This window comes from Mixophyes fleayi, chromosome 3, assembly GCF_038048845.1.
Source record: "Mixophyes fleayi isolate aMixFle1 chromosome 3, aMixFle1.hap1, whole genome shotgun sequence".
NCBI classification, from domain to species: Eukaryota; Metazoa; Chordata; class Amphibia; order Anura; family Limnodynastidae; genus Mixophyes; species Mixophyes fleayi.
The window spans coordinates 10121835-10148019 of record NC_134404.1 but is presented as its reverse complement, the minus strand read 5'-3'; the positions used below and the strand labels follow the sequence as shown (position 1 = coordinate 10148019).

Sequence of the window (26185 nt, the reverse complement as noted above, 5' to 3'; positions counted from 1 at the left end):
ACGGTGCCCCAGAAGAGGTGACAGTGGAATGTAGGAATGGACCAGGTACTGGGAGGAGGAGAAGACATATTGTGTGACGGTACCTCAGAAGAGGTGACAGTGGAATGTAGGAATGGACAAGGTATTGGGAGGAAGAGAAGACATACTGTGTGACGGTGCCCCAGAAGAGGTGACAGTGGAATGTAGGAATGGACCAGGTACTGAGAGGAGGAGAAGACACATTGTGTGAAGGTACCTCAGAGGAGGTGACAGTGGAATGTAAGAATGGACCAGGTATCAGAAGGTGGAGAAGACATATCGTCTGATGGTGCCTCAGAGGAGGAGACAGTGGAATGTAGGAATGAAAGAGACATCGGAAGGAGAAAACATATTGGTGACAGTACCTCAGAAGAGGTGACAATAGAATGTAGGAATGGACCAGGTATCGGGAGGAGGAGAAGACATACTGTGTGACGGTACCTCAGAGAAGGTAGCATTGGAATGTAGGAATAGACCAGGTATCGGGAGGAGAAAACATATTGTGTGACGGTACCTCAGAGTAGGTGATTGTGGAATGTAGGAATGGACGAGGTATCGGGAGGAGAAGACATATTGTGTGACAGTACCTTAGGTCCCCACCAGGTGACCCCCATGTGAAGGGCGTAGTCACAGCAAACTTTGGGGTCCGCCAGGCTCCTGCACTTTTCATAAGCGTCCAGCAGTGAGATTTCCTTGTCCGGCAGAACCTGCCCGATGACCATAGTGGTGCCACCCATGAGAGCTGCCTGCAGGGATAGAATGTAAAACATGGTACAACGAAATACACAATGGTCACATTGTTCAACAGCAACACACTAGTCTGAGTTATACAATAAAATGTTTATTATAAATCATCACTGAGATAGTTTAATCTCTCATAATTCCATGAAATACCACAAATTAGCTTTATTCTGTATTATAAAACTCTAATTTAGATATATTTTCAGAAGTTTAAAGATACACTGCTCCTAATTTAATAACTGGTCAAAAGAGTAAACTCTTGTTACATCATCCTATCTTGCTATACTCTGCTTCTCTACTACCGTTCAGGATTCAACCAGTGGTGTAGTGTATCAGTGTGATTACAGGTCTCCTAGTGCAGGAGCAGTGTATCAGTGTGATTACAGGTCTCCTAGTGCAGGAGCGGTGTATCAGTGTGATTACAGGTCTCCTAGTACAGGAGCAGTGTATCAGTGTGATTACAGGTCTCCTAGTACAGGAGCAGTGTATCAGTGTGATTACAGGTCTCTAGTACAGGAGCGGTGTATCAGTGTGATTACAGGTCTCCTAGTACAGGAGCGGTGTATCAGTGTGATTACAGGTCTCCTAGTGCAGGAGCAGTGTATCAGTGTGTGATTACAGGTCTCTAGTACAGGAGCAGTGTATCAGTGTGATTACAGGTCTCAAAGTGCAGGAGCGGTGTATCAGAGTCTGATTACAGGTCTCTAGTACAGGAGCAGTGTATCAGTGTGTGATTACAGGTCTCCTAGTGCAGGAGCAGTGTATCAGTGTGATTACAGGTCTCCTAGTGCAGGAGCAGTGTATCAGTGTGTGATTACAGGTCTCCTAGTACAGGAGCGGTGTATCAGTGTCTGATTACAGGTCTCCTAGTGCAGGAGCAGTGTATCAGTGTGTGATTACAGGTCTCCTAGTACAGGAGCGGTGTATCAGTGTCTGATTACAGGTCTCCTAGTGCAGGAGCAGTGTATCAGTGTGATTACAGGTCTCCTAGTACAGGAGCGGTGTATCAGTGTCTGATTACAGGTCTCCTAGTGCAGGAGCAGTGTATCAGTGTGATTACAGGTCTCCTAGTACAGGAGCGGTGTATCAGTGTCTGATTACAGGTCTCCTAGTACAGGAGCAGTGTATCAGTGTGTGATTACAGGTCTCCTAGTACAGGAGCGGTGTATCAGTGTGATTACAGATCTCTAGTACAGGAGCGGTGTATCAGTGTGATTACAGGTCTCCTAGTACAGGAGCGGTGTATCAGAGTCTGATTACAGGTCTCTAGTACAGGAGCAGTGTATCAGTGTGTGATTACAGGTCTCCTAGTGCAGGAGCAGTGTATCAGTGTGATTACAGGTCTCCTAGTGCAGGAGCGGTGTATCAGTGTCTGATTACAGGTCTCCTAGTGCAGGAGCGGTGTATCAGTGTGATTACAGGTCTCCTAGTACAGGAGCGGTGTATCAGTGTGATTACAGGTCTCCTAGTGCAGGAGCGGTGTATCAGTGTCTGATTACAGGTCTCCTAGTGCAGGAGCAGTGTGATTACAGGTCTCTAGTACAGGAGCGGTGTATCAGTGTGATTACAGGTCTCCTAGTGCAGGAGCGGTGTATCAGTGTCTGATTACAGGTCTCCTAGTGCAGGAGCAGTGTATCAGTGTGTGATTACAGGTCTCCTAGTGCAGGAGCAGTGTATCAGTGTGTGATTACAGGTCTCCTAGTGCAGGAGCAGTGTATCAGTGTGATTACAGGTCTCCTAGTGCAGGAGCAGTGTATCAGTGTCTGATTACAGGTCTCCTAGTGCAGGAGCGGTGTATCAGTGTGTGATTACAGGTCTCCTAGTGCAGGAGCAGTGTATCAGTGTCTGATTACAGGTCTCTAGTACAGGAGCAGTGTATCAGTGTGTGATTACAGGTCTCCTAGAGCAGGAGCAGTGTATCAGTGTGATTACAGGTCTCCTAGTACAGGAGCGGTGTATCAGTGTCTGATTACAGGTCTCTAGTACAGGAGCGGTGTATCAGTGTGTGATTACAGGTCTCCTAGTACAGGAGCGGTGTATCAGTGTCTGATTACAGGTCTCCTAGTACAGGAGCGGTGTATCAGTGTGATTACAGGTCTCTAGTACAGGAGCAGTGTATCAGTGTGATTACAGGTCTCCTAGTGCAGGAGTGGTGTATCAGTGTGATTACAGGTCTCCTAGTACAGGAGCGGTGTATCAGTGTGATTACAGGTCTCTAGTACAGGAGCGGTGTATCAGTGTGATTACAGGTCTCCTAGTACAGCAGCAGTGTATCAGTGTGTGATTACAGGTCTCCTAGTACAGGAGCAGTGTATCAGTGTGATTACAGGTCTCCTAGTACAGGAGCAGTGTATCAGTGTGATTACAGGTCTCCTAGTGCAGGAGCAGTGTATCAGTGTGTGATTACAGGTCTCCTAGTACAGGAGCGGTGTATCAGTGTGATTACAGGTCTCTAGTACAGGAGCAGTGTATCAGTGTGTGATTACAGGTCTCCTAGTGCAGGAGCGGGGTATCAGTGTGATTACAGGTCTCTAGTGCAGGAGCAGTGTATCAGTGTGTGATTACAGGTCTCCTAGTGCAGGAGCGGTGTATCAGTGTGTGATTACAGGTCTCCTAGTACAGGAGCGGTGTATCAGTGTGATTACAGGTCTCCTAGTACAGGAGCAGTGTATCAGTGTGATTACAGGTCTCCTAGTGCAGGAGCAGTGTATCAGTGTGATTACAGGTCTCCTAGTACAGGAGCGGTGTATCAGTGTGATTACAGGTCTCTAGTACAGGAGCGGTGTATCAGTGTGATTACAGGTCTCCTAGTGCAGGAGCGGTGTATCAGTGTGATTACAGGTCTCCTAGTACAGGAGCAGTGTATCAGTGTCTGATTACAGGTCTCTAGTACAGGAGCAGTGTATCATTGTGATTACAGGTATCTAGTGCAGGAGCGGTGTATCAGTGTGTGATTACAGGTCTCTAGTGCAGGAGCAGTGTATCAGTGTCTGATTACAGGTCTCTAGTACAGGAGCGGTGCATCAGTGTGTGATTACAGGTCTCCTAGTGCAGGAGCGGTGTATCAGTGTCTGATTACAGGTCTCCAGTACAGGAGCAGTGTATCAGTGTGATTACAGGTCTCTAGTACAGGAGCAGTGTATCAGTGTGTGATTACAGGTCTCCTAGTGCAGGAGCGGTGTATCAGTGTGATTACAGGTCTCCTAGTGCAGGAGCGGTGTATCAGTGTGATTACAGGTCTCCTAGTACAGGAGCAGTGTATCATTGTGATTACAGGTCTCTAGTACAGGAGCAGTGTATCATTGTGATTACAGGTCTCTAGTGCAGGAGCGGTGTATCAGTGTCTGATTACAGGTCTCCTAGTGCAGGAGCGGTGTATCAGTGTCTGATTACAGGTCTCCTAGTACAGGAGCAGTGTATCAGTGTGATTACAGGTCTCCTAGTGCAGGAGCGGTGTATCAGTGTCTGATTACAGGTCTCCAGTACAGGAGCAGTGTATCAGTGTGTGATTACAGGTCTCCTAGTACAGGAGCGGTGTATCAGTGTGATTACAGGTCTCCTAGTAGAGGAGCAGTGTATCAGTGTGATTACAGGTCTCCTAGTGCAGGAGCAGTGTATCAGTGTGATTACAGGTCTCCTAGTACAGGAGCAGTGTATCAGTGTGATTACAGGTCTCCTAGTGCAGGAGCAGTGTATCAGTGTGATTACAGGTCTCCTAGTGCAGGAGCAGTGTATCAGTGTCTGATTACAGGTCTCCAGTACAGGAGCGGTGTATCAGTGTGATTACAGGTCTCCTAGTACAGGAGCAGTGTATCAGTGTGATTACAGGTCTCCAGTACAGGAGCAGTGTATCAGTGTCTGATTACAGGTCTCCTAGTACAGGAGCGGTGTATCAGTGTGTGATTACAGGTCTCCTAGTGCAGGAGCAGTGTATCAGTGTGATTACAGGTCTCTAGTACAGGAGCAGTGTATCAGTGTGTGATTACAGGTCTCCTAGTGCAGGAGCAGTGTATCAGTGTGATTACAGGTCTCCAGTACAGGAGCAGTGTATCAGTGTGATTACAGGTCTCTAGTACAGGAGCAGTGTATCAGTGTGATTACAGGTCTCCTAGTACAGGAGCAGTGTATCAGTGTGTGATTACAGGTCTCCTAGTGCAGGAGCGGTGTATCAGTGTGTGATTACAGGTCTCTAGTACAGGAGCGGTGTATCAGTGTCTGATTACAGGTCTCTAGTACAGGAGCAGTGTATCAGTGTGATTACAGGTCTCTAGTACAGGAGCGGTGTATCAGTGTGATTACAGGTCTCCTAGTACAGGAGCGGTGTATCAGTGTGATTACAGGTCTCCTAGTACAGGAGCGGTGTATCAGTGTCTGATTACAGATCTCTAGTACAGGAGCGGTGTATCAGTGTGATTACAGGTCTCCTAGTACAGGAGCGGTGTATCAGTGTCTGATTACAGGTCTCTAGTACAGGAGCGGTGTATCAGTGTGATTACAGATCTCTAGTACAGGAGCGGTGTATCAGTGTGATTACAGGTCTCCTAGTACAGGAGCAGTGTATCAGTGTGTGATTACAGGTCTCCTAGTGCAGGAGCGGTGTATCAGTGTGTGATTACAGGTCTCCTAGTGCAGGAGCGGTGTATCAGTGTGATTACAGGTCTCCTAGTGCAGGAGCAGTGTATCAGTGTGATTACAGGTCTCCTAGTACAGGAGCGGTGTATCAGTGTGTGATTACAGGTCTCCTAGTGCAGGAGCGGTGTATCAGTGTGATTACAGGTCTCCTAGTACAGGAGCAGTGTATCAGTGTGATTACAGGTCTCTAGTACAGGAGCGGTGTACCAGTGTGATTACAGGTCTACTAGTGCAGGAGCAGTGTATCAGTGTGATTACAGGTCTCTAGTACAGGAGCAGTGTATCAGTGTGATTACAGGTCTCCTAGTGCAGGAGCGGTGTATCAGTGTGATTACAGGTCTCTAGTACAGGAGCAGTGTATCAGTGTGTGATTACAGGTCTCCTAGTGCAGGAGCGGTGTACCAGTGTGATTACAGGTCTCTAGTACAGGAGCAGTGTATCAGTGTGATTACAGGTCTCCTAGTGCAGGAGCGGTGTATCAGTGTGATTACAGGTCTCTAGTACAGGAGCAGTGTATCAGTGTGTGATTACAGGTCTCCTAGTGCAGGAGCGGTGTATCAGTGTGATTACAGGTCTCTAGTGCAGGAGCAGTGTATCAGTGTGTGATTACAGGTCTCCTAGTGCAGGAGCGGTGTATCAGTGTGTGATTACAGGTCTCCTAGTACAGGAGCGGTGTATCAGTGTGTGATTACAGGTCTCTAGTACAGGAGCGGTGTATCAGTGTCTGATTACAGGTCTCTAGTACAGGAGCAGTGTATCAGTGTGATTACAGGTCTCTAGTACAGGAGCGGTGTATCAGTGTGATTACAGGTCTCCTAGTACAGGAGCGGTGTATCAGTGTGATTACAGGTCTCCTAGTACAGGAGCGGTGTATCAGTGTCTGATTACAGATCTCTAGTACAGGAGCGGTGTATCAGTGTGATTACAGGTCTCCTAGTACAGGAGCGGTGTATCAGTGTCTGATTACAGGTCTCTAGTACAGGAGCGGTGTATCAGTGTGATTACAGATCTCTAGTACAGGAGCGGTGTATCAGTGTGATTACAGGTCTCCTAGTACAGGAGCGGTGTATCATTGTGTGATTACAGGTCTCCTAGTGCAGGAGCGGTGTATCAGTGTGTGATTACAGGTCTCCTAGTGCAGGAGCGGTGTATCAGTGTGATTACAGGTCTCCTAGTGCAGGAGCAGTGTATCAGTGTGATTACAGGTCTCCTAGTACAGGAGCGGTGTATCAGTGTGATTACAGGTCTCCTAGTGCAGGAGCGGTGTATCAGTGTGTGATTACAGGTCTCCTAGTAGAGGAGCAGTGTATCAGTGTGTGATTACAGGTCTCCTAGTAGAGGAGCAGTGTATCAGTGTGTGATTACAGGTCTCCTAGTGCAGGAGCAGTGTATCAGTGTGATTACAGGTCTCCTAGTACAGGAGCAGTGTATCAGTGTGATTACAGGTCTCCTAGTACAGGAGCGGTGTATCAGTGTGATTACAGGTCTCCTAGTACAGGAGCGGTATATCAGTGTGATTACAGGTCTCTAGTACAGGAGCAGTGTATCAGTGTGTGATTACAGGTCTCTAGTACAGGAGCAGTGTATCAGTGTGATTACAGGTCTCTAGTACAGGAGCGGTGTATCAGTGTGATTACAGGTCTCCTAGTGCAGGAACAGTGTATCAGTGTGTGATTACAGGTCTCCTAGTACAGGAGCAGTGTATCAGTGTGATTACAGGTCTCCTAGTGCAGGAACAGTGTATCAGTGTGTGATTACAGGTCTCCTAGTACAGGAGCGGTGTATCAGTGTGATTACAGGTCTCCTAGTACAGGAGCGGTGTATCAGTGTGATTACAGGTCTCTAGTACAGGAGCAGTGTATCAGTGTGATTACAGGTCTCTAGTACAGGAGCAGTGTATCAGTGTGATTACAGGTCTCCTAGTGCAGGAGCGGTGTACCAGTGTGATTACAGGTCTCCTAGTACAGGAGCGGTGTATCAGTGTGATTACAGGTCTCTAGTACAGGAGCAGTGTATCAGTGTGATTACAGGTCTCCTAGTACAGGAGCAGTGTATCAGTGTGATTACAGGTCTCTAGTACAGGAGCGGTGTATCAGTGTGATTACAGGTCTCTAGTACAGGAGCGGTGTATCAGTGTGATTACAGGTCTCTAGCACAGGAGCGGTGTACCAGTGTGATTACAGATCTCCTAGTACAGGAGCGGTGTATCAGTGTGATTACAGGTCTCCTAGTGCAGGAGCAGTGTATCAGTGTGATTACAGGTCTCCTAGTACAGGAGCGGTGTATCAGTGTGATTACAGGTCTCTAGTACAGGAGCGGTGTATCAGTGTGATTACAGGTCTCTAGCACAGGAGCGGTGTACCAGTGTGATTACAGATCTCCTAGTACAGGAGCGGTGTATCAGTGTGATTACAGGTCTCTAGTACAGGAGCAGTGTATCAGTGTGATTACAGGTCTCTAGTACAGGAGCAGTGTATCAGTGTGATTACAGGTCTCCTAGTGCAGGAGCGGTGTACCAGTGTGATTACAGGTCTCCTAGTACAGGAGCGGTGTATCAGTGTGATTACAGGTCTCTAGTACAGGAGCAGTGTATCAGTGTGATTACAGGTCTCTAGTACAGGAGCAGTGTATCAGTGTGATTACAGGTCTCCTAGTACAGGAGCGGTGTATCAGTGTGATTACAGGTCTCCTAGTAGAGGAGCAGTGTATCAGTGTGATTACAGGTCTCTAGTACAGGAGCAGTGTATCAGTGTGATTACAGGTCTCCTAGTAGAGGAGCAGTGTATCAGTGTGATTACAGGTCTCTAGTACAGGAGCGGTGTATCAGTGTGATTACAGGTCTCCTAGTACAGGAGCGGTGTATCAGTGTGATTACAGGTCTCCTAGTACAGGAGCGGTGTATCAGTGTGATTACAGGTCTCTAGTACAGGAGCAGTGTATCAATGTGATTACAGGTCTCTAGTACAGGAGCAGTGTACCAGTGTGATTACAGGTCTCCTAGTGCAGGAGCAGTGTATCAGTGTGATTACAGGTCTCTAGTACAGGAGCAGTGTATCAGTGTGATTACAGGTCTCCTAGTACAGGAGCGGTGTATCAGTGTGATTACAGGTCTCTAGTACAGGAGCAGTGTATCAGTGTGTGATTACAGGTCTCCTAGTAGAGGAGCAGTGTATCAGTGTGTGATTACAGGTCTCCTAGTGCAGGAGCAGTGTATCAGTGTGTGATTACAGGTCTCCTAGTACAGGAGCAGTGTATCAGTGTGATTACAGGTCTCTAGTACAGGAGTAGTGTATCAGTGTGATTACTGGTCTCCTAGTACAGGAGCGGTGTATCAGTGTGTGATTACAGGTCTCTAGTACAGGAGCGGTGTATCAGTGTGATTACAGGTCTCCTAGTACAGGAGCAGTGTATCAGTGTGATTACAGGTCTCCTAGTACAGGAGCGGTGTATCAGTGTGATTACAGGTCTCCTAGTACAGGAGCGGTATATCAGTGTGATTACAGGTCTCTAGTACAGGAGCGGTGTATCAGTGTGATTACAGGTCTCCTAGTGCAGGAGCAGTGTATCAGTGTGATTACAGGTCTCCTAGTACAGGAGCAGTGTATCAGTGTGTGATTACAGGTTTCCTAGTACAGGAGCGGTGTATCAGTGTGATTACAGGTCTCTAGTACAGGAGCAGTGTATCAGTGTGATTACAGGTCTCCTAGTGCAGGAGCGGTGTATCAGTGTGATTACAGGTCTCTAGTACAGGAGCGGTGTATCAGTGTGATTACAGGTCTCTAGTACAGGAGCAGTGTATCAGTGTGATTACAGGTCTCCTAGTACAGGAGCAGTGTATCAGTGTGATTACAGGTCTCCTAGTGCAGGAGCGGTGTATCAGTGTGATTACAGGTCTCTAGTACAGGAGCGGTGTATCAGTGTGATTACAGGTCTCCTAGTACAGGAGCGGTGTATCAGTGTGATTACAGGTCTCCTAGTACAGGAGCGGTGTATCAGTGTGATTACAGGTCTCTAGTACAGGAGCAGTGTATCAGTGTGATTACAGGTCTCTAGTACAGGAGCAGTGTACCAGTGTGATTACAGGTCTCCTAGTGCAGGAGCAGTGTATCAGTGTGATTACAGGTCTCTAGTACAGGAGCAGTGTATCAGTGTGATTACAGGTCTCCTAGTACAGGAGCGGTGTATCAGTGTGATTACAGGTCTCTAGTACAGGAGCAGTGTATCAGTGTGTGATTACAGGTCTCCTAGTAGAGGAGCAGTGTATCAGTGTGTGATTACAGGTCTCCTAGTGCAGGAGCAGTGTATCAGTGTGTGATTACAGGTCTCCTAGTACAGGAGCAGTGTATCAGTGTGATTACAGGTCTCTAGTACAGGAGTAGTGTATCAGTGTGATTACTGGTCTCCTAGTACAGGAGCGGTGTATCAGTGTGATTACAGGTCTCCTAGTACAGGAGCAGTGTATCAGTGTGATTACAGGTCTCCTAGTACAGGAGCGGTGTATCAGTGTGTGATTACAGGTCTCTAGTGCAGGAGCAGTGTATCAGTGTGATTACAGGTCTCTAGTACAGGAGCAGTGTATCAGTGTGATTACAGGTCTCCTAGTACAGGAGCGGTGTATCAGTGTCTGATTACAGGTCTCTAGTACAGGAGCGGTGTATCAGTGTCTGATTACAGGTAGCAGCATCCACAACATACAAAAGTTTCCAATATAGATCTCCATGTTATTAAAAACGTACTAAGACCCATGTAAAAAGTAATTTTCATTGTAACAGAGGAATGACGTTTAGATTTAGTGACCCAGTCAGGCAATGGTTATGAGCTTAATACCCTGATGTCCACTGAAGTGCCCACTCAATTAGTCTGAAGCACTCCTGAAGACACGCATCACGGGTTGAGAAAGACTGCCCTAAACCAGACGTCTCCAACCTGCGGTTTGTGACCCAAAGTGGGGCATAAGAATCTTTATTTGGGGTCCCACGATTGTAAGATCTGCAATATGTCCTATGGTGGTCCCAGAATACTAATACACTTACGTTGGGGGTCCAGATAATAAGTGGATGAGTATCCCTAGGCTAGATAGGTGTAATGGGAGCTGTCCCTGGGTCTGGTTCTGAAAATCTCAAATCTGTGCACAATCTACAGCACATGTATGTTCCAGATCTGATGAGTCCCTATATTATGATATAATTTGGACCCCAACTTTCCTCTCTGTTCCGTTTCTCACATTTACATTTACCAAAGTAACTTGAACTGTCAAATATGATAATCAGACATTATTGGACGGTATGTTAAACAATGAACAGCACATTTATAATTCTAGCACTGTTACCTACTTATTTGTCTATGTCCGGGATTTATCACCAACAATAGTACCCAGGCAGCAGATCGTTACTCCCCTGCCACATTCTCCTGGGGAGTGTGATATATGTGTTATAGCCTTCTGGTGGTGTTATATTTTGGGTTATATTCTCCTGGAGGTGTGATATATTTGTTATATCCATCTGATGGGTAATATATATGTTATATCCTTCTGGTGGTGAGATATTTAGGTTATATTCTCCTGGGGGTGATGTGTATGTTATATCCTCCTGGGGAGAGTGTGTGATATATATATTGTATCCTCCAGGGAGGGTGATATATATGTTATATCCTCCTGACGGTCTGATATAGATATACGGTCTGATCCCCGATCAATGGGATATCGCAGATAAGTGTACATTTTGTTAAATTGCATTTAAATCCATGTTTGGGTAAACATATTGCATCTGTTACTAAAAATATCTCAGACTCAGGGGACTGGCTTACCCTGTGAGGCTGTGTCCACAACTGTATAAAACAGCACTGGTTTGTACTGAATGTATCATTCTTGTTCCATCTGATCACTGGTACCTTCAACCAGTGTGAAAGTAAATAAACATCACTTGCTTTAAAACCTGCTTGAGAACTTCTCCATGCTGAAAATCCCGTGACCTACAGATTAGACCCAAAATCTAATCCGTTCCCGGCTGTCTGAGGTTCGGACCCAGCTCTCCAGTACCACCGCTCTGCCCACTACCCAGCAGCTCTGGCCAGTGTGATAGGCCAGGGGGGATCCATCCACAGCAACCCTGATCCATAGCAAGCGGCCAGGGGTACCAGCCCAGGTGTACCAGTGAGGGGGTACCCTAGCAGTGACAGTTACCCAGAAGGAACCCGGTTCTGGATTACAATAAGGAGTCCAATGGTGGCAGCATTTGTAAGCCCCTACTACTGCGGTTAGAGGGTGCATTTGGGATAACGAAAGGGAACGGTGGCAAAGTAAGCCCAGCCGGTTCCCAGCAACAAGAGACAGGGCGGCATAGGCGGTCCATCCCGCGACAATATGTTATATCCTCCTGGGGAGTGATATATATGTTATATCCTTCTGGGAGGGGAGTGTGAGATATATGTAGTATCCTTCTGAGGGTGATGTCTATGTTATATCCTGCTGGGGTTGTGATATATATCTTATATCTTTCTGGTAGGTGATGTATAGGTTATATCCTTCTGGTGGGTGATGTACAGTCATGGACAAAAGTTTTGAAAATTACACACGTATTGGTTTTCACAAAGTTTGCTGCTTCAGTGTTTTTAGACTTTTTTGCCAGACGTTGCTATGCTATACTGAAGTAATATTACAAGCATTTCAAAAGTGTCAAAGGATTTTATTGACAATTACATTAAGTTTATGCAAAGAGTCAATATTTGCAGTGTTGAACCTTCTTTTTGAAGACCTCTGCAATTCGCCCTGACATGCTGTCAATCAACTTCTGGGCCACATACTGATGGCCGCCCATTCTTGCCTAATCAATGCTTGGAGTTTGTCAGAATTTGTAGGTTTTTGTTTGTCCACCCTCCTCTTGAGGATTGACCACAAGTTCTCAATGGGATTAAGGTCTGGGGAGTTTCCTGGCCATGGACCCAAAATTTCCATGTTTTGATCCTCAAGCCACTTAGTTATCATTTTTGCCTTATGGCAAGGTGCTCCATCATGTTGGAAGAGGCATTGTTCATCACCAAACTGTTCTTGGATGGTTGTAGAAGTTGCTCTTGGAGGTTGTTTTGGTACCATTCTTTATTCATGGCTGTGTTCTTAGGCAAAATTGTGAGTGAGCCCACTCCCTTGGCTGAGAAGCAACCTCACACATGAATGGTCTCAGGATGCTTTAATGTTGGCATGACACAGGACTGATGGTAGCGCTCACCTTTCCTTCTCCAGACAAGTGTTTTTCCAGATGCCCCAAACAATCTGAAAGGAGATTCATCAGAGAAAAGGACTTTACCCCAGTCCTCAGCAGTCCAATCCCTGTAACTTTTGAAGAATATAAGTCTGTCCCTGATGGTTTTCCTGGAGAGAAGGGACAACATTGCTGGCCTTCTTGACACCAGGCCATTCTCCAAAAGTCTTCACCTTACTGTGCGTGTAGATGCACTCACACTTGCCTGCTGCCATTCCTGAGCAAGTTCTGCACTGGTGGTCCCCGATCCCACAACTGAATGAACTTTAGAAGATGGTCCTGGCGATTGCTGGACGTTCTTTGGCACCCTGAAACCTACTTCACAACTATTGAACCTCTCTCCTTGAAGCTTTTGATGATCCGATAAATGGTTGATTTAGGTGCAATCTTACTAGCAGCAATATCCTTGCCTGTGAAGCCCTGTTTGTGCAAAGCATGATGACTACACGTGTTTCCATGCAGTTACAATGATTTCAAGAAACACCCACTTTTTAAAGCTTCTGGTCTGTTATTATAACTCTATCAGCATGACAGAGTGATCTCCAGCCTTGTCCTCGTCAACACCCTCACCTGTGTTAACGAGAGAATCACTGACCTGATGTCAGCTGGTTCTTCTGTGGTAGGGCTGAAATGCACTGGAAATGTTGTTTTTGGGATAAAGTTCACTGTCATGGCAAAGAGGGACTTTGAAATTAATTGCAATTCATCTGATCACTCTTCATGACATTCTGCAGTATATGCAAATTGTCATCATAAAAACTGAGGCAGCAGACTGTGAAAAATAATATTTGTGTCATTCTCAAAACTTTTGGCCATGAATGTATAGGTTATATCCTCCTGGGGGTGTGAGATATATATTATCTCCTTCTGGTGGGAGTGATATACATATGTTATCTCCTTCTGGTGGGTGTGATATACATATATATTATATCCTTCTGGTGGGTGTGATATACATATGTTATATCCTTCTGGTAGGTGTGATATATATATATATTATATCCTTCTGGTGGGTGATATATACATTATATCCTTCTGGTGGGTGTGATATATATATATATGTTATATCCCTCTGGTGGGTGTGATATACACATATTATATGCTCCTGAGGATGTGATGTATATGTTATATTCTCCTAGAGGGGGCGTATATGAGGTATAGGTAGATATATTCTGGTGATCTCATCTGCTCAGGGAGAGGAGAATCAGTGATTCAGCAGATCTCATATCTGGATGGGGCCGGTGCTATTACTCTCTGTCACCATTGTGATCCCTCACAAAGAGGCAGCTGCTTTCAGAACCAAACAAAGGACACGTTGTATGAGCATTCTGCGTCCACACATCACACCCGCATCACTATCGCCTTTGTGACCCCAATTTGTTTGTCCTCTGCCCTGGTCCATACACAGTGTGTGGAGGGAGAGGTAACGTCCCCAGAGGGTGCCTGCAGTGATTCAAAGTCTTCCTGATATCAGTTACCAGAAAGGAGACAGGATGTAAGACACCTACGTGGTGATACTGGGCCCTATAAAAACCTTATCAATGTGTATAAACAGACACACGTACGAAGAAATGATCTGGTGTTATGTTTTCCGTCACTTATTCTGTGCTGGATGCAGCTGTTACATCCTCCATCTTGGTGACTCTAATTATTACACCTTACGGCACACGGGCACAGGACCGCTAATGGTACATAAGAAGGTTACCAGGAACGTCCATGCTTATCATTGCTCCCTGAGAGCCCAGCTCATTACTGTAGGTGGGAATCGGCCACTCCCGCTCCTCTGGTCTCAGATGTCCCCTTTTCCCACTAGATTGTGAGCTCTGTCACCAGCAGATCCCTCCCTAGTCTTTGCTTTCATGTCTGCATACTGTCTCTACCTTCTGTGTCCCTGTTTTATGTGTTCGCTGATTTTCCCACTGTCTGGAGCTGCGTAGCACTGTGGGGCCTTACAAATCAATGACAGTAATAATGTCATACCCCTGGCAGACGTACATTTACATATAGATCTTGCACTTTGCAGACACACAGAGGTAACAATGATGCGAGATAAGAGGTGACGAGACAGGAATATTTCATTCCCCGCCGTTCCACCTCACGTTTGATGCTGTGCGATTATCTCTGCAGAAAATACCTCGATTTCAATCTCTTTTTCTCAGGACAAAGCTGTGGTGCTCTCTGGAGGCCCGGCGGTTACCAAGGATACAAGCCCGGCCTGTCCACGTGAGAACCCTGTATTTCTGTAGCGAGGGAGGGGGGTTCACTGAGAGTTTACTGAGCCGGAGAGGAGTGGGGGGAGGAATTCATGAGCATGGACCAAAGAATTTATAAGGACACTTTTTCGCGTGTGATATGTATGTAACCAATGGACATGTCCAAAATATAATTGTGTTGTATGTAAACATTTCCTCTGTAATAATTATTCCTTTATGCAGCTTGTTGAGTGAGTAAGGCCCATAGCCAGCGCTACCGTTAAGCACGCCAAGCCTAAGTCGCCAATGGTCATGGGTGCGCCATCTCCGAGCGGGGTGTGGTGACTCCGGGCTCAACCACTGGTGTTTTTACTAGCTCATTACAGGCCTTATATGATGTAAGATTCTGGCAAACACTACCACAAAAAGAAGTTTATTGTTGCACCAATTGTTTGGAATTTGGTTACCCTCAGTAATATATCCAGGAAGATTATTTTATTTAGTTACTGTGGAGTGCAACCACTAACTTAACATCGTTAATTATTAGAAAGAGTGAGAAAAGAAGTTGGTCAAAAGTAGTGCACAAACAAACTCCCTTATATAAGTTGTCACTGATGTCTGAATTATTTTAAAATATAACTTTTATCCATTAATATCTAAATAATAATATTAAAATGCAGCGAAATATAAAAGAAAAATAATGTGCAAGTGAGTTAACAAATTTGTGTAGTTGAAATAGCTGGAAACACTACAATGATCTTCTAGTTTAATTGAGGATTTTAAACTTCCTCTTCTCCGAGGCCACCAAAACTCTCATCCACTCTCTGATCATCTCCCGCCTTAATTACTGCAACCTCCTCCTCATTGGCCTCTGCCTCACTCGTCTCGCTCCTCTTCAATCCATACTTAATGCTGCAGCCCGACTTATCTACCTCTCCCGCCGGTCTTCATCTACCTCCCCTCTCTGTCAAGCCCTTCACTGGCTTTTAAAGCCCTCTCTAATTCCACTGCTCCATGTCTCTCCAACCTCATCTCCACTCAGGTCTTACCTCTGAAGAAACCGTCATTGAAAAACGCGTTAGGAGATGTCATTTCCGGGACTACACACTGCCTGTTTGACAGCTGCAGTCTGATACATTCCAATTAACAGAATACTACTAATTGTACTGAATGGCCATTCTTAAAAGCGCTGAAGAGATTGATGTCCTGAACAGATAAGTGCATAATTTCAAGTTTATACTAATTTATTGGAGACTATTGGACTCATATTTGTATGAGAAGATGTTTGGGGAGCAATTCGGTTTTGATGAGACCCATGTCTCTGGGACATACCCACTATAAAGAAATATTCTGGTGCTTATGCACATAAAGTGGAGCAGGGGCAAACGCAGGATTTGTAGAGGAGAGTTTCCACACCACGCCGCCAGTGGGCGTGACCAGCATGCATGGGGGCGTGGCTATAATATTAGACAGTGCTTGGCTGCTCTCCAACTCTTCCTATCCCCATAATATACATGGGCAATGCTGCGTGCACTACTGTTAGGTACACGCAGCTCTCTCTTTTCAAGCAGAGCCGTGTGAAGCGGGGGCAGGGAACAGCCATCTCAATTATACAGTGCCCCAGGCTTGGAGGGGGGTTTCCGACCACTAGGAAACCCCCCCTCCCCTTCCTCAGTTTGCCTATGGTGGAATACTATCAATTTCTCCCAAAGTGGATGATCATCACTACTCGAACACCAGTTTGTCTCCACAAGACAATTTTTTATCATAATACAGTGACATCAATCAATATCTGTATGTGTCTAGACTGACAATTTCATTATTGGAATCTCTAGAGGATAGTAATACAGATATACATTTTGAGTATTTCTAGACATAGAGATATATATGATCATAAGACCTACTGTTTACTGTATCATGCATGCTGAAATATATTACATATATATGTTTACAACATAGGTCCTATAAGCCAATGTGTTAAACACGTATATTATACAATTTTATGTAAATGTATGTTTTATATTTGCACTGATATTACTACATAGAGATAAATATGTCAATTTTATCAGCACTTCCTTATTATTACTGTTAACTTTGTTGGTTTTTATGTGGCAGTATCAGCAGATTGCCAGCAGGGAGCTGTAGGAACAGCTGACTTATTACTTGATTGTGTTGGGTGATGGAAGTCATATAGCGCCTGATTTGCATTTTGGTTTCTTCATCCCCACTCACACTCCCTCTCGCCCACTGCGGTCATCCAACGACCATCGTCTTACCTCCCATCTGGTCAACACCTCTCATTCCAACATTCAAGACTTCTCCCGTGCTGCCCCCCTTTCCCTGGAACATTCTCCCCTGGTCTATCAGGCTTTCACCTAGTCTGTCAGACTTCAAACGCTCCCTAAAATCCCACCTGTTCAGGTTAGCCTACACTTCCTCCTCCTAACCCTGCCCTTCTCCATCCCTCTTCTTTCTCACTGTAACTAACCTTTCTATACCACGCCCTTCTGTCTTACTCCTGTTACTCTCCCCTCAGTGTTCTCAGTGTCCTCACCCCCTCTTACCACTCTGTGTCTTCTGTCTGTCTCCCCCTCACCTTTAGATTGTAAGCTCCCTTGAGCACGGCCCTCTTTCCTCGTATCCTCCTCCTCTTGTTCTTTGGTCCTTAGCCCTCCGCCTCTTCTCTCCATTTCGTCACTTGACTCCTGCCCCACCTTCCCTCCTCTCCCTTGCCGCCTCTTCTCCACCCCTGCCCTTATCCTAAAAGTGTTGCCCACTGTACTGGGCACAGGGCACAGGCCCATCCCTTTATTCACCCCCCCACATCTCTCCTTCCCTTCCTATCTGTACATTGGAATTCACTTTTACCTCTTTGCCCTGTGCACTTCTCTCTCCTAAATTGGTACCTGTTTATACATTTTGCACTTGGTCTATGTTTTTTGCACTTTGTTTTGTACTACCTTGTATGCCATGTGTTGTATGCCATGTGTTGTATGCTATGTATTGTCACCCTGTACTGTTAGCTCAACCTCTATGTACTGCGCTGGTGCCTCATAAAAGTTTTTATTATTATTATTATTATTATTATTATTATTATTATTAATAATACTTTAAATGATAGATTAGCATATTCCACTTTAAATTCAAACTTTATCCTTAGGAGTGAAAACTCATTTTTGTATTGTTTATTATTTTTCTATCAGTATTTTGCAAGTATATTCACTAATTAGAAACTATAACATACAGCCCTTCATATTCTTTTGGTCACGGCACCGTGACCAAAAGTATAACCGAGTATAAGCGATGACATCACAACTTACAGTTTACACAATTATAATTTACAGGAGTTTACACATAATTTATCATCAGTTGTGTATTATGACAATTATTTACTATATCCAGGCTTATCAGATAACATAGTGCACCTAACAGCCAATTATATATCAGCTTTCATCACCATAGTGTTAAGATTCATGAAAGCACATGTCTGATTGGCTGCTCTGGGGGCTACTTATTTACATATTTTGTAACATTTTATTTGATTAAGGGATCATTTCCCGTTACTGCAGCAGTGTCCTGGTTTATTTACCGTGTATAAACCCTTCATGTCCCTGTTATTCTATCCTGAAATAAATATACTGGGACCAGCTGAGCTCATCGCTAATTAACCCTGACCTCTGCCCCCTCCACCCACCCGCACTAATCCCCCAGCCATGCTTTATTAACTAAAGACTGGATTACCAGATCATGGCAAGTGAAAAGAGGCAGTGGGTGATACGAGGGTCATTGTATCATTGGGACAGATGTACGTGGTCAGCTGTCTCCTATGTAACATTACTGACATGCAATTCATGGAAAATTTACTTTGACTTGCTCAGTTTCAATTAGCAGAGTCTTAGACTAAGGCATTTGTGGTTGGATCACTTATAAATAATTGTATAAATTTATTTTAATTAGTAGTGCAGTGCGCCATTATATACATTGCAAATGTACTGAATTTTATATTGGAAACGTATTGATTTCCGAGGCTGAATGCTTTGTAGGAGGAAGTTTTTGTAACTTCTGAACGCAGGTAATCCCGTGTTAATTAAGTATTTTCAACTGTATCTATTTAGTCTGACCGCACAGCAGGGGGTCGATACCATTCTATCCTGTGTAGCTTTTTCATCCTGTGTCTTAGAGAGATAGGAAACCTCTGAACAATGTAAACAGCAAGTAATTTGGGAAATCACAGATTGATATAAATTTTGTTAAAGTTCAAAACTGTGTTAACTCCAAGTCTAGAGAATATTACATCCTGAGGGTAAACATTGGATGTAATATCTCAGACTTTGTGGTGCCACTTAGGATCAGGCGGCTGGATTACCCTCTGCCAACATGTGTGTCAGAAACTGTATAAAAAGAGCCCTGTTTGACCATGTTATGCATTATTCCATCTGTAAGTTCTAGATGATCACTAGTCCCCCAAACTAGTGTGTAACTGTCTGTGTACGGATTTCTTGAGTTAGTAAATATCACTGCTTTAGGATGCTGATTTGGTGCCTACTTACTTGCAGCAGTTCCTGTGACCTACAGATTAGACCAAATCTAATCCATTATCCGGGTGTTCTGAGGTTGGGACCCAGCATCCTATACCAACGCTCTGCCCTCTACCTTGCAGCTCTGGCCAGTGTGATAGGCCAGGGGGAACCATCCACAGCAACCCTGATCTGAAGGCAAGAGGTCAGGGGTACCAGCCCAGATGACCAGCAAGGGGATACACTAGCAGCGAGAGTCACCAACAAGGACACAGTTCTAGGAGCCAGTGATGGAGCCTAGTGATGGCAGCAGAGCCCCTCCAACTGTGTTTAATCGGGTGCAATTGGGATAAAGAAAGGGGACGGTGGTAAGACAAGCCCAGCCAGTAATCAGCAACACGACAAGAGATGAGATCCATCCTGTCACGGCATCTATTTACAAAACTGCGATCAGGCATAAAACCAGCGAAAACAGCTATTTTCTCCGGGGGAATGGCCATCACATCAACTTACAAAGTGGTTAACATAGGAGAAATAGAAATTTCTCCTGCATTAACCTACATTTCATTGGTTACCGCAGTCCCGATATACCCGTTATCATATACCGCAGTCCCCATATACCCGTTACCATATACCGTAGTCCCCATATACCCGTTACCCTATACCAGTTACCCTATACTGCAGTCCCCATATATCCGTTACCATATACCGCAGTCCCCATATACCCGTTACCATATACCGCAGTCACCATATGCCCGTCACCATATACCACAGTTTCCATATACCCGTTACCATATACCGCAGTCCCCATAAACCCGTTACCATATATCGCAGATGGCATTAGTGAAGCTGCAAAGGCTTTGCAGGACTAGACGTCAATTCTGATCATCACGTGTATGCGGATATCACTTCCAGCATTTGCCGGCAGCACTAGGCTCCCGGTCTGCAGTAAAAGGAGTTTGCCTAGTAGGGGGACTTACACTGGGGCTCCCAGAGCAGCACCGGCACAGAGAATAGCAGTGGTTCTGTATTATGAATCGATGCAGTTTGCAACAAGCTAAAAATAGAACCATTCTGTTTCCATTCAGTTGGATGTCAGCAGTCATTAAAACATTAACAAGGAAAGTTTTTCATGGAGAACAATGTCTTCCGAGATGGCGCTACTGTTCCTCCTCTTTAAATACGGTTTACCCATAATGATCGCAGTGCGGAAATATGCACATATGTGAGTATAGCACCAATATAATGTGTCCCAAATCAGGTAGACCACCACAGGCTTATACCCACAATATTGCAGTATGCTACCAAACGGGGTTATATAACTTTCTGGGGTAGACTTTCCTCTAAGTCTTGCATCTAAAATATAGGCGGTCATGTGTATCTCCTGCTCCGCAGGGGACAAAAGCTGTGTTCCTATATGGAAAAACATTTACCCCCCCCCCCCCCCATCCCACCCCGTACATCTACAACTGGTCTAATATTATACTCAGCATGAAACAAGCAGAGTTTCGTCCATACTCGGGAATTTAATGAGAGAGCTACACTGAGACAGGACTCTTCTGAAGCTCAATGGAGCGTTCTCTGCGGACACTGCAGAGTGTGGGGTTGTAGGACACCACCGGGCGTACCTGCGTCACAGGTAAGGGCCCCAGAGGTCACAGGTAAGACACTATCCCATTCTGTGCTTAGTAAATTAACTGCTACAATTGTTATCCTGCTCCCACCTTTGTTTCATGTCTCTGCTCCGCCCCCTCGTTAGCTAATTAGCACACAGCAGTCACACCGACCGGCCTATCACTACATGTCTCTGCTGTAAGTGTGTCAGGTCATCTGTGTGTTAATAATTCATATCAATGTGTCTGGCAGCTGATGATGTCTGCATTAGTCTGCAGCCTGGGTTCTTCCACCCTCTGATCTGTCTCCTGGTTTCCTCCTTATGTCTCAGTGTTTAAGCTGGATTCAGACACAAAGGGCTTCACATTTAACCCCTCCGGTGCTGCGGTGGAGCCGTGTGGGCTCACTATATATCACAGCATTGATTAACCACGAGCTCAGCTGAAAGATTAACCCCAGAAATCCCACTCGCTCTCTCCTGACAATTCTACAGAAAAAGTGCAAGTTCCCTAAATTCACCTGGAATGTTATGGGGCAACTCTGAATCTGCTCCCACATTATGGATCACTTTCAGACACTGCAAACTCCCCTAAAGGCCGTGAGAGCAATATGTGTATATGATCTATATCTCTGTCTTACTGATTGTGGGGACCTGATTCCAGACTGTGTGAGAGGGGCTCTTGGTTCCAAGTAACTGTCATTTGTTAACTACTTGGTGTTAGGTTTTATAAAACTGTGTATGTGAAATAATAGCCTACACTACAGTGGGAGGTGGTGGTATCATATACACCAGCCCAAGGACATATTAGGACAGACCTCAGGCTGTACATGGAACAGAGATTACAATGAAGCGCCTCTGAATAGACGTGATACACGTCTGGGATAACTGTCTGGCTGTGAGGGGCTGTTACATCCTTAATAATCTGTTTCACAGAGACCCCCAGAATGACAATGAGGTATCGCTGGGTAGCAGCCATCAGCTCCCATCAAACAGCCCAGGGGGGGTCCTGTGCCCCCCAGATAATTAACTCTACGCTGCCTGACAATCAGATCTGTGACTAATATAACGTAGCTCGGATGATACATATTTATATATTTACAATAGAAAGTGTTGAGTGCGCTCACTTCCCAATAGGATTAGGGAGAGTTTTTATGATACTAACTAATTAGAGGGAATTTTTATACTCAATAACAATAGTGAACTATGTGATATTTCAAAAACCAAAGACAAAAATGAAAATATTAATTTCTCACCAGAAAAAAAAAAAGACAAAATGATTCTTTCTGAAAAAAAATTCATAGAAAAATTATTTCATTTGTATGTGACTTGGGGAACTTGTTTCACTCTTCCAGAGTTAGATAAATTCTCCTTATGTCACAAATAAATATTATGGGCCTGGTGCAGATTTGGTCGCAAATTGGACATAATTTAAGCTAAAAAAATCTGGATCTAAAAATAGGGTATTTCCGCCCATATATCGAGCTCAATTAGGCATCAATAAAACTGACAAAACTCTCTCTAATACAACAGAAACAACTCCCGTCAGGTGTACAGAGAAAAAAGTTTTACTTAAACACGCTCACAGAAGCAACACAGAAAGCACCAATTGGCATTAGCGGTGCTCTCACAAACAGCCAATCGCAAACAGTTCACTGGTGTAAATGCAGATTTTCCCCAGTCTGCATATATCCTCAATTGCGCAAACACGCTCTGACTATACTCGGACTACGGTAGACGTTCTCCGTCCAAACTCCCCATATTATTATTATTATTATTATTCTTTATTATTCTTTATTTATACCGCAGCACATGAGATCCGCATAGCCAATAGCAGGATCACGTATGTCTGCATATACCTGCGGCCACTTTCTGGGCATGCACAGAGCGATTACACGCAAGATGCACTGCACAAACAGGCGTAGGTTACACTATGCTTCAGGGCCTGTGCCCGCAACATATATTACAACTGATTGTATTCAAAAATGATCATGGATCACGGTGCATAAAAATGTATGATAAAGTGGAGCTTGAAATGTGATACACAGATGAATAAGCATTATATTGTGTTTCAAAATGTATTACAATTCATTCACATAAGTCCAGGGAACTAATCTACAAAGATGTTTCAGACAATAATGTTTGGCTGTATTTAGACAGTGTAGAATGTTAAAGAAATCGCAACTGTACGACACCTCCTCTCACTAAACGCGTGAGCTCCACAGATACCCAGCCACAGGGGACACGGTTATGTCCAGAGATGTCAGTATGATGACGGGGTTGTAATAACTACAAGTGTCTCTCACGTTACAAAGTTGATATGAAAATATTTCTTAATACATTTTTAGAGAAAAAAAAACCACTGGTATTCAGATTAATTGTTAAGAGAAGACATCAACTTAACCTCTAAACTAATCTACTGATCTCCTGCCTGACGCATTTTCTGCTGCGTTTAAACCCATCAGCCTTATATCTACACTAATTAAACTAGGTATTGGACGGAGGATGCCCGTCTCTCCTCCTGATATCTGCACTGAGCGTCAAACTTCTAGCAGCCAAAATAAGACAAGACCCAGATATAGAGGAAGTTCACGTGGGCAATAATATAAAACTGTCGTACTCCAATACCCAAACCCTTCACCTCATCTCCTCACTTTATCTATAAATACAGAACCTAATACAGCTTTTTGTCTCGAACGCGCATCCCCTAGGATAAGTCGAGTATCAAAATGGTTCTGCCTTTATTTCAATACAATATACAAAGACCAGACTACACCAGTAATATTTTTCTGTTCAGAATTTTATCTCTAATAATAATTTTATTACTTGTGAATTTCTTATTGGAGGGATGTTATTTGACCTAAAACTGCTCTGTGTTTATTCACTCTAAATACTCATGTGGCTAAAATGCCATATTAGATCAACAACATTGTGTAATAATGCTTATATCAATAAATGGACGCAAGTTTAACCATTTTAACACTATACTAATCGAGAGCCAAACCAAGCAATCTAACTAAAAGTGTGAGAAGCCGCAGGTGGCATACATAGAAGATTCAGTCATAAAAAGAGATGCATCAACAGATAACGCGTTTCAGAGGATGGAGGTCATATCCTGTGAAACGCGTAGGGCTTTGCATAAATTAGATTGAAATTGCAGTTCTTGGATAGGATTAGTTATGTGTTTATTCTGTGTAGTGAGATTGTTGACATGAGATAAATGGGGAGGGAGGGGGGTAATTTTAGTGGCGTTCTTTGCTGTGCGGAGACAGATACAGACATTTTCACATCACAATAGGATTTTCATTATTGCACCAGCTCTGATCTGGCAGAGATCAGATTTCATTTTGTATCTTCCAACTGCACTTTGGTGAAGATTTGCATTTTTATGTGCACTTTACATAATGTAAACAAAAACGTCACACATACACAAGTACAACGTATAAAAAAAAAGACAGTCACGATATCCCATTACTCTCATGATCCATTTAAGCCATGAATGAGACTAAACAGAAAGTTTTGATACAATGAAAGGTGTGGAACTAAAGTGGTTGACGAATTCTGTTTTTGCACTGTGTGCTTCTTGTTTGCGGGGGCGTCTCCCAAGAGCAGAGAAAATAATAATTTAATACACAAGTGCAGTGCCTCCTTTACCTGTACCAATTCCTATACAGTACATCGCACCCCTCCACTTCTCGTATACGTATAAGACTGTTAGTTATATGGATGCTGGATGGGCAGCAATTTGAGATCATTCCCGAGATCAGCCATAACCGAGCTGCTAAGCCTGGAGTCCGACCACATCTCATTCTCTGGGTGGTACCCATATAATTAACAAGTACATATTGTTCTACAGTCCTCATGTGCTAAACCATAACAGATAAGTCTGCTCCCTTAGAATCACACATGTGGCATAAATGGACCAAAATGCAACAAGCATGTACACAGTACACATTCCGTTAACTAAGGAGCATGTGTTAGTAGCTGAGCATATCCACAATGGCATCTACAACCACTTGTAACATTTTGGTCAGTTTCCAATGTTTTGGGGAAGGCGTTGTTGCAAAATTAACTTCCACGCATGGGAAATACAGTGGTGTGAAGCTTAAACACAGCACATACAATGACGTTCTTAAACAATACAATCATTACATAACAATGGAAGTGCCCACATTGTGCAATATTAATATATAGGGAATTGAATCCACATATCAGTTTGATGCGTCCGAGTCCTGTCCCGGCCTTTAGACAATACCGTACAGACTTCCTCTTACCTTGGTACCATTGTAGAAGTCATCCATGCAGGTGGCATTCATGAAGGTCTGATGGAAGTGGGTGCTGGTGTCTATGCCACCAGGGATGACCAGTTTGCCCGTGGCATCGATGACCTTTGCCCCTCCAGGGATCATCAGCTCTCGTCCGACCTGCTGGATGATCCCATTCTCAATGTAAACATCCGCTTCCTGGGTGCAGTCATCATTGACCACCTTACCCCCTTTAATGAGGATCCGAACGCTGGCAGAGTTGGCATGCATGGCTCTAGAAGATTAGAGATTAAGAAGAGCACAACTTTAGAGCAGACAATATAAGAAATAATATATTCTAGATATTGCTAAATCATGACATTAATATTCTATTAACAGGTTACATCCAAATAATAAAACTAAGTAAACTAAGTGCAGTTCTGGTGCCCGGTGACTCAGCTCTGTCTATCAACTGAGCAATAACATGTGATAATATTCCACCAATTTACTACAGAGTTTCTTGGAAATCATCTATATGATCCTGTGGTTTACTGACTGCAATGATATTAAAACGCCATAAATTGGCGATTGGGCTACAGGTGTAGGAGTAGCGAGACCTTCAGATGTTACAGAGTATCGGAGCCTTACTCTTTTGTGAAGTAGAATAGGGTTCATAACTTAAAAATACAACAAATATAATTTTAGGAAATAAATCCTGGCACATTACAGGCCAGTAGTTCTATATATTGCATTATAAGAAAGATAGCGATCTGTGGGTCTGCAGCCATTGTAGAATTAAAAGACTCTGCTTACTCTTCAAAGCAAAAAATCTATGCAGTAGTCAAACAGGAGCATGGAGCCCACTGAGGTCTCAACCACAACAAGGGAACCCACAGAGGTCTCAGATAATATCAGAAAAACACAAGGGGCTAGATCTACTAAACTGCGGGTTTGAAAAAGTGGGGATGTTGCCTAT

The 26185-nt window shown here is 44.2% G+C and overlaps 1 protein-coding gene across 1 annotated transcript in view; it reads right to left on the bottom strand.

Annotated features, from left to right (window-relative positions):
- Positions 1 to 26185, bottom strand: part of DPYSL5 (dihydropyrimidinase like 5) — a 90429-nt gene that overhangs the window by 38421 nt on the left and 25823 nt on the right. The window contains exons 2-3 of the mRNA XM_075201097.1: positions 25240 to 25504; positions 606 to 764 (exon numbers count right to left, since the gene is read on the bottom strand). Coding sequence (XP_075057198.1) covers positions 606 to 764; positions 25240 to 25500 — 420 coding nt within the window. The 5' untranslated portion in view covers positions 25501 to 25504. The remainder of the gene's footprint in view (positions 1 to 605; positions 765 to 25239; positions 25505 to 26185) is intronic.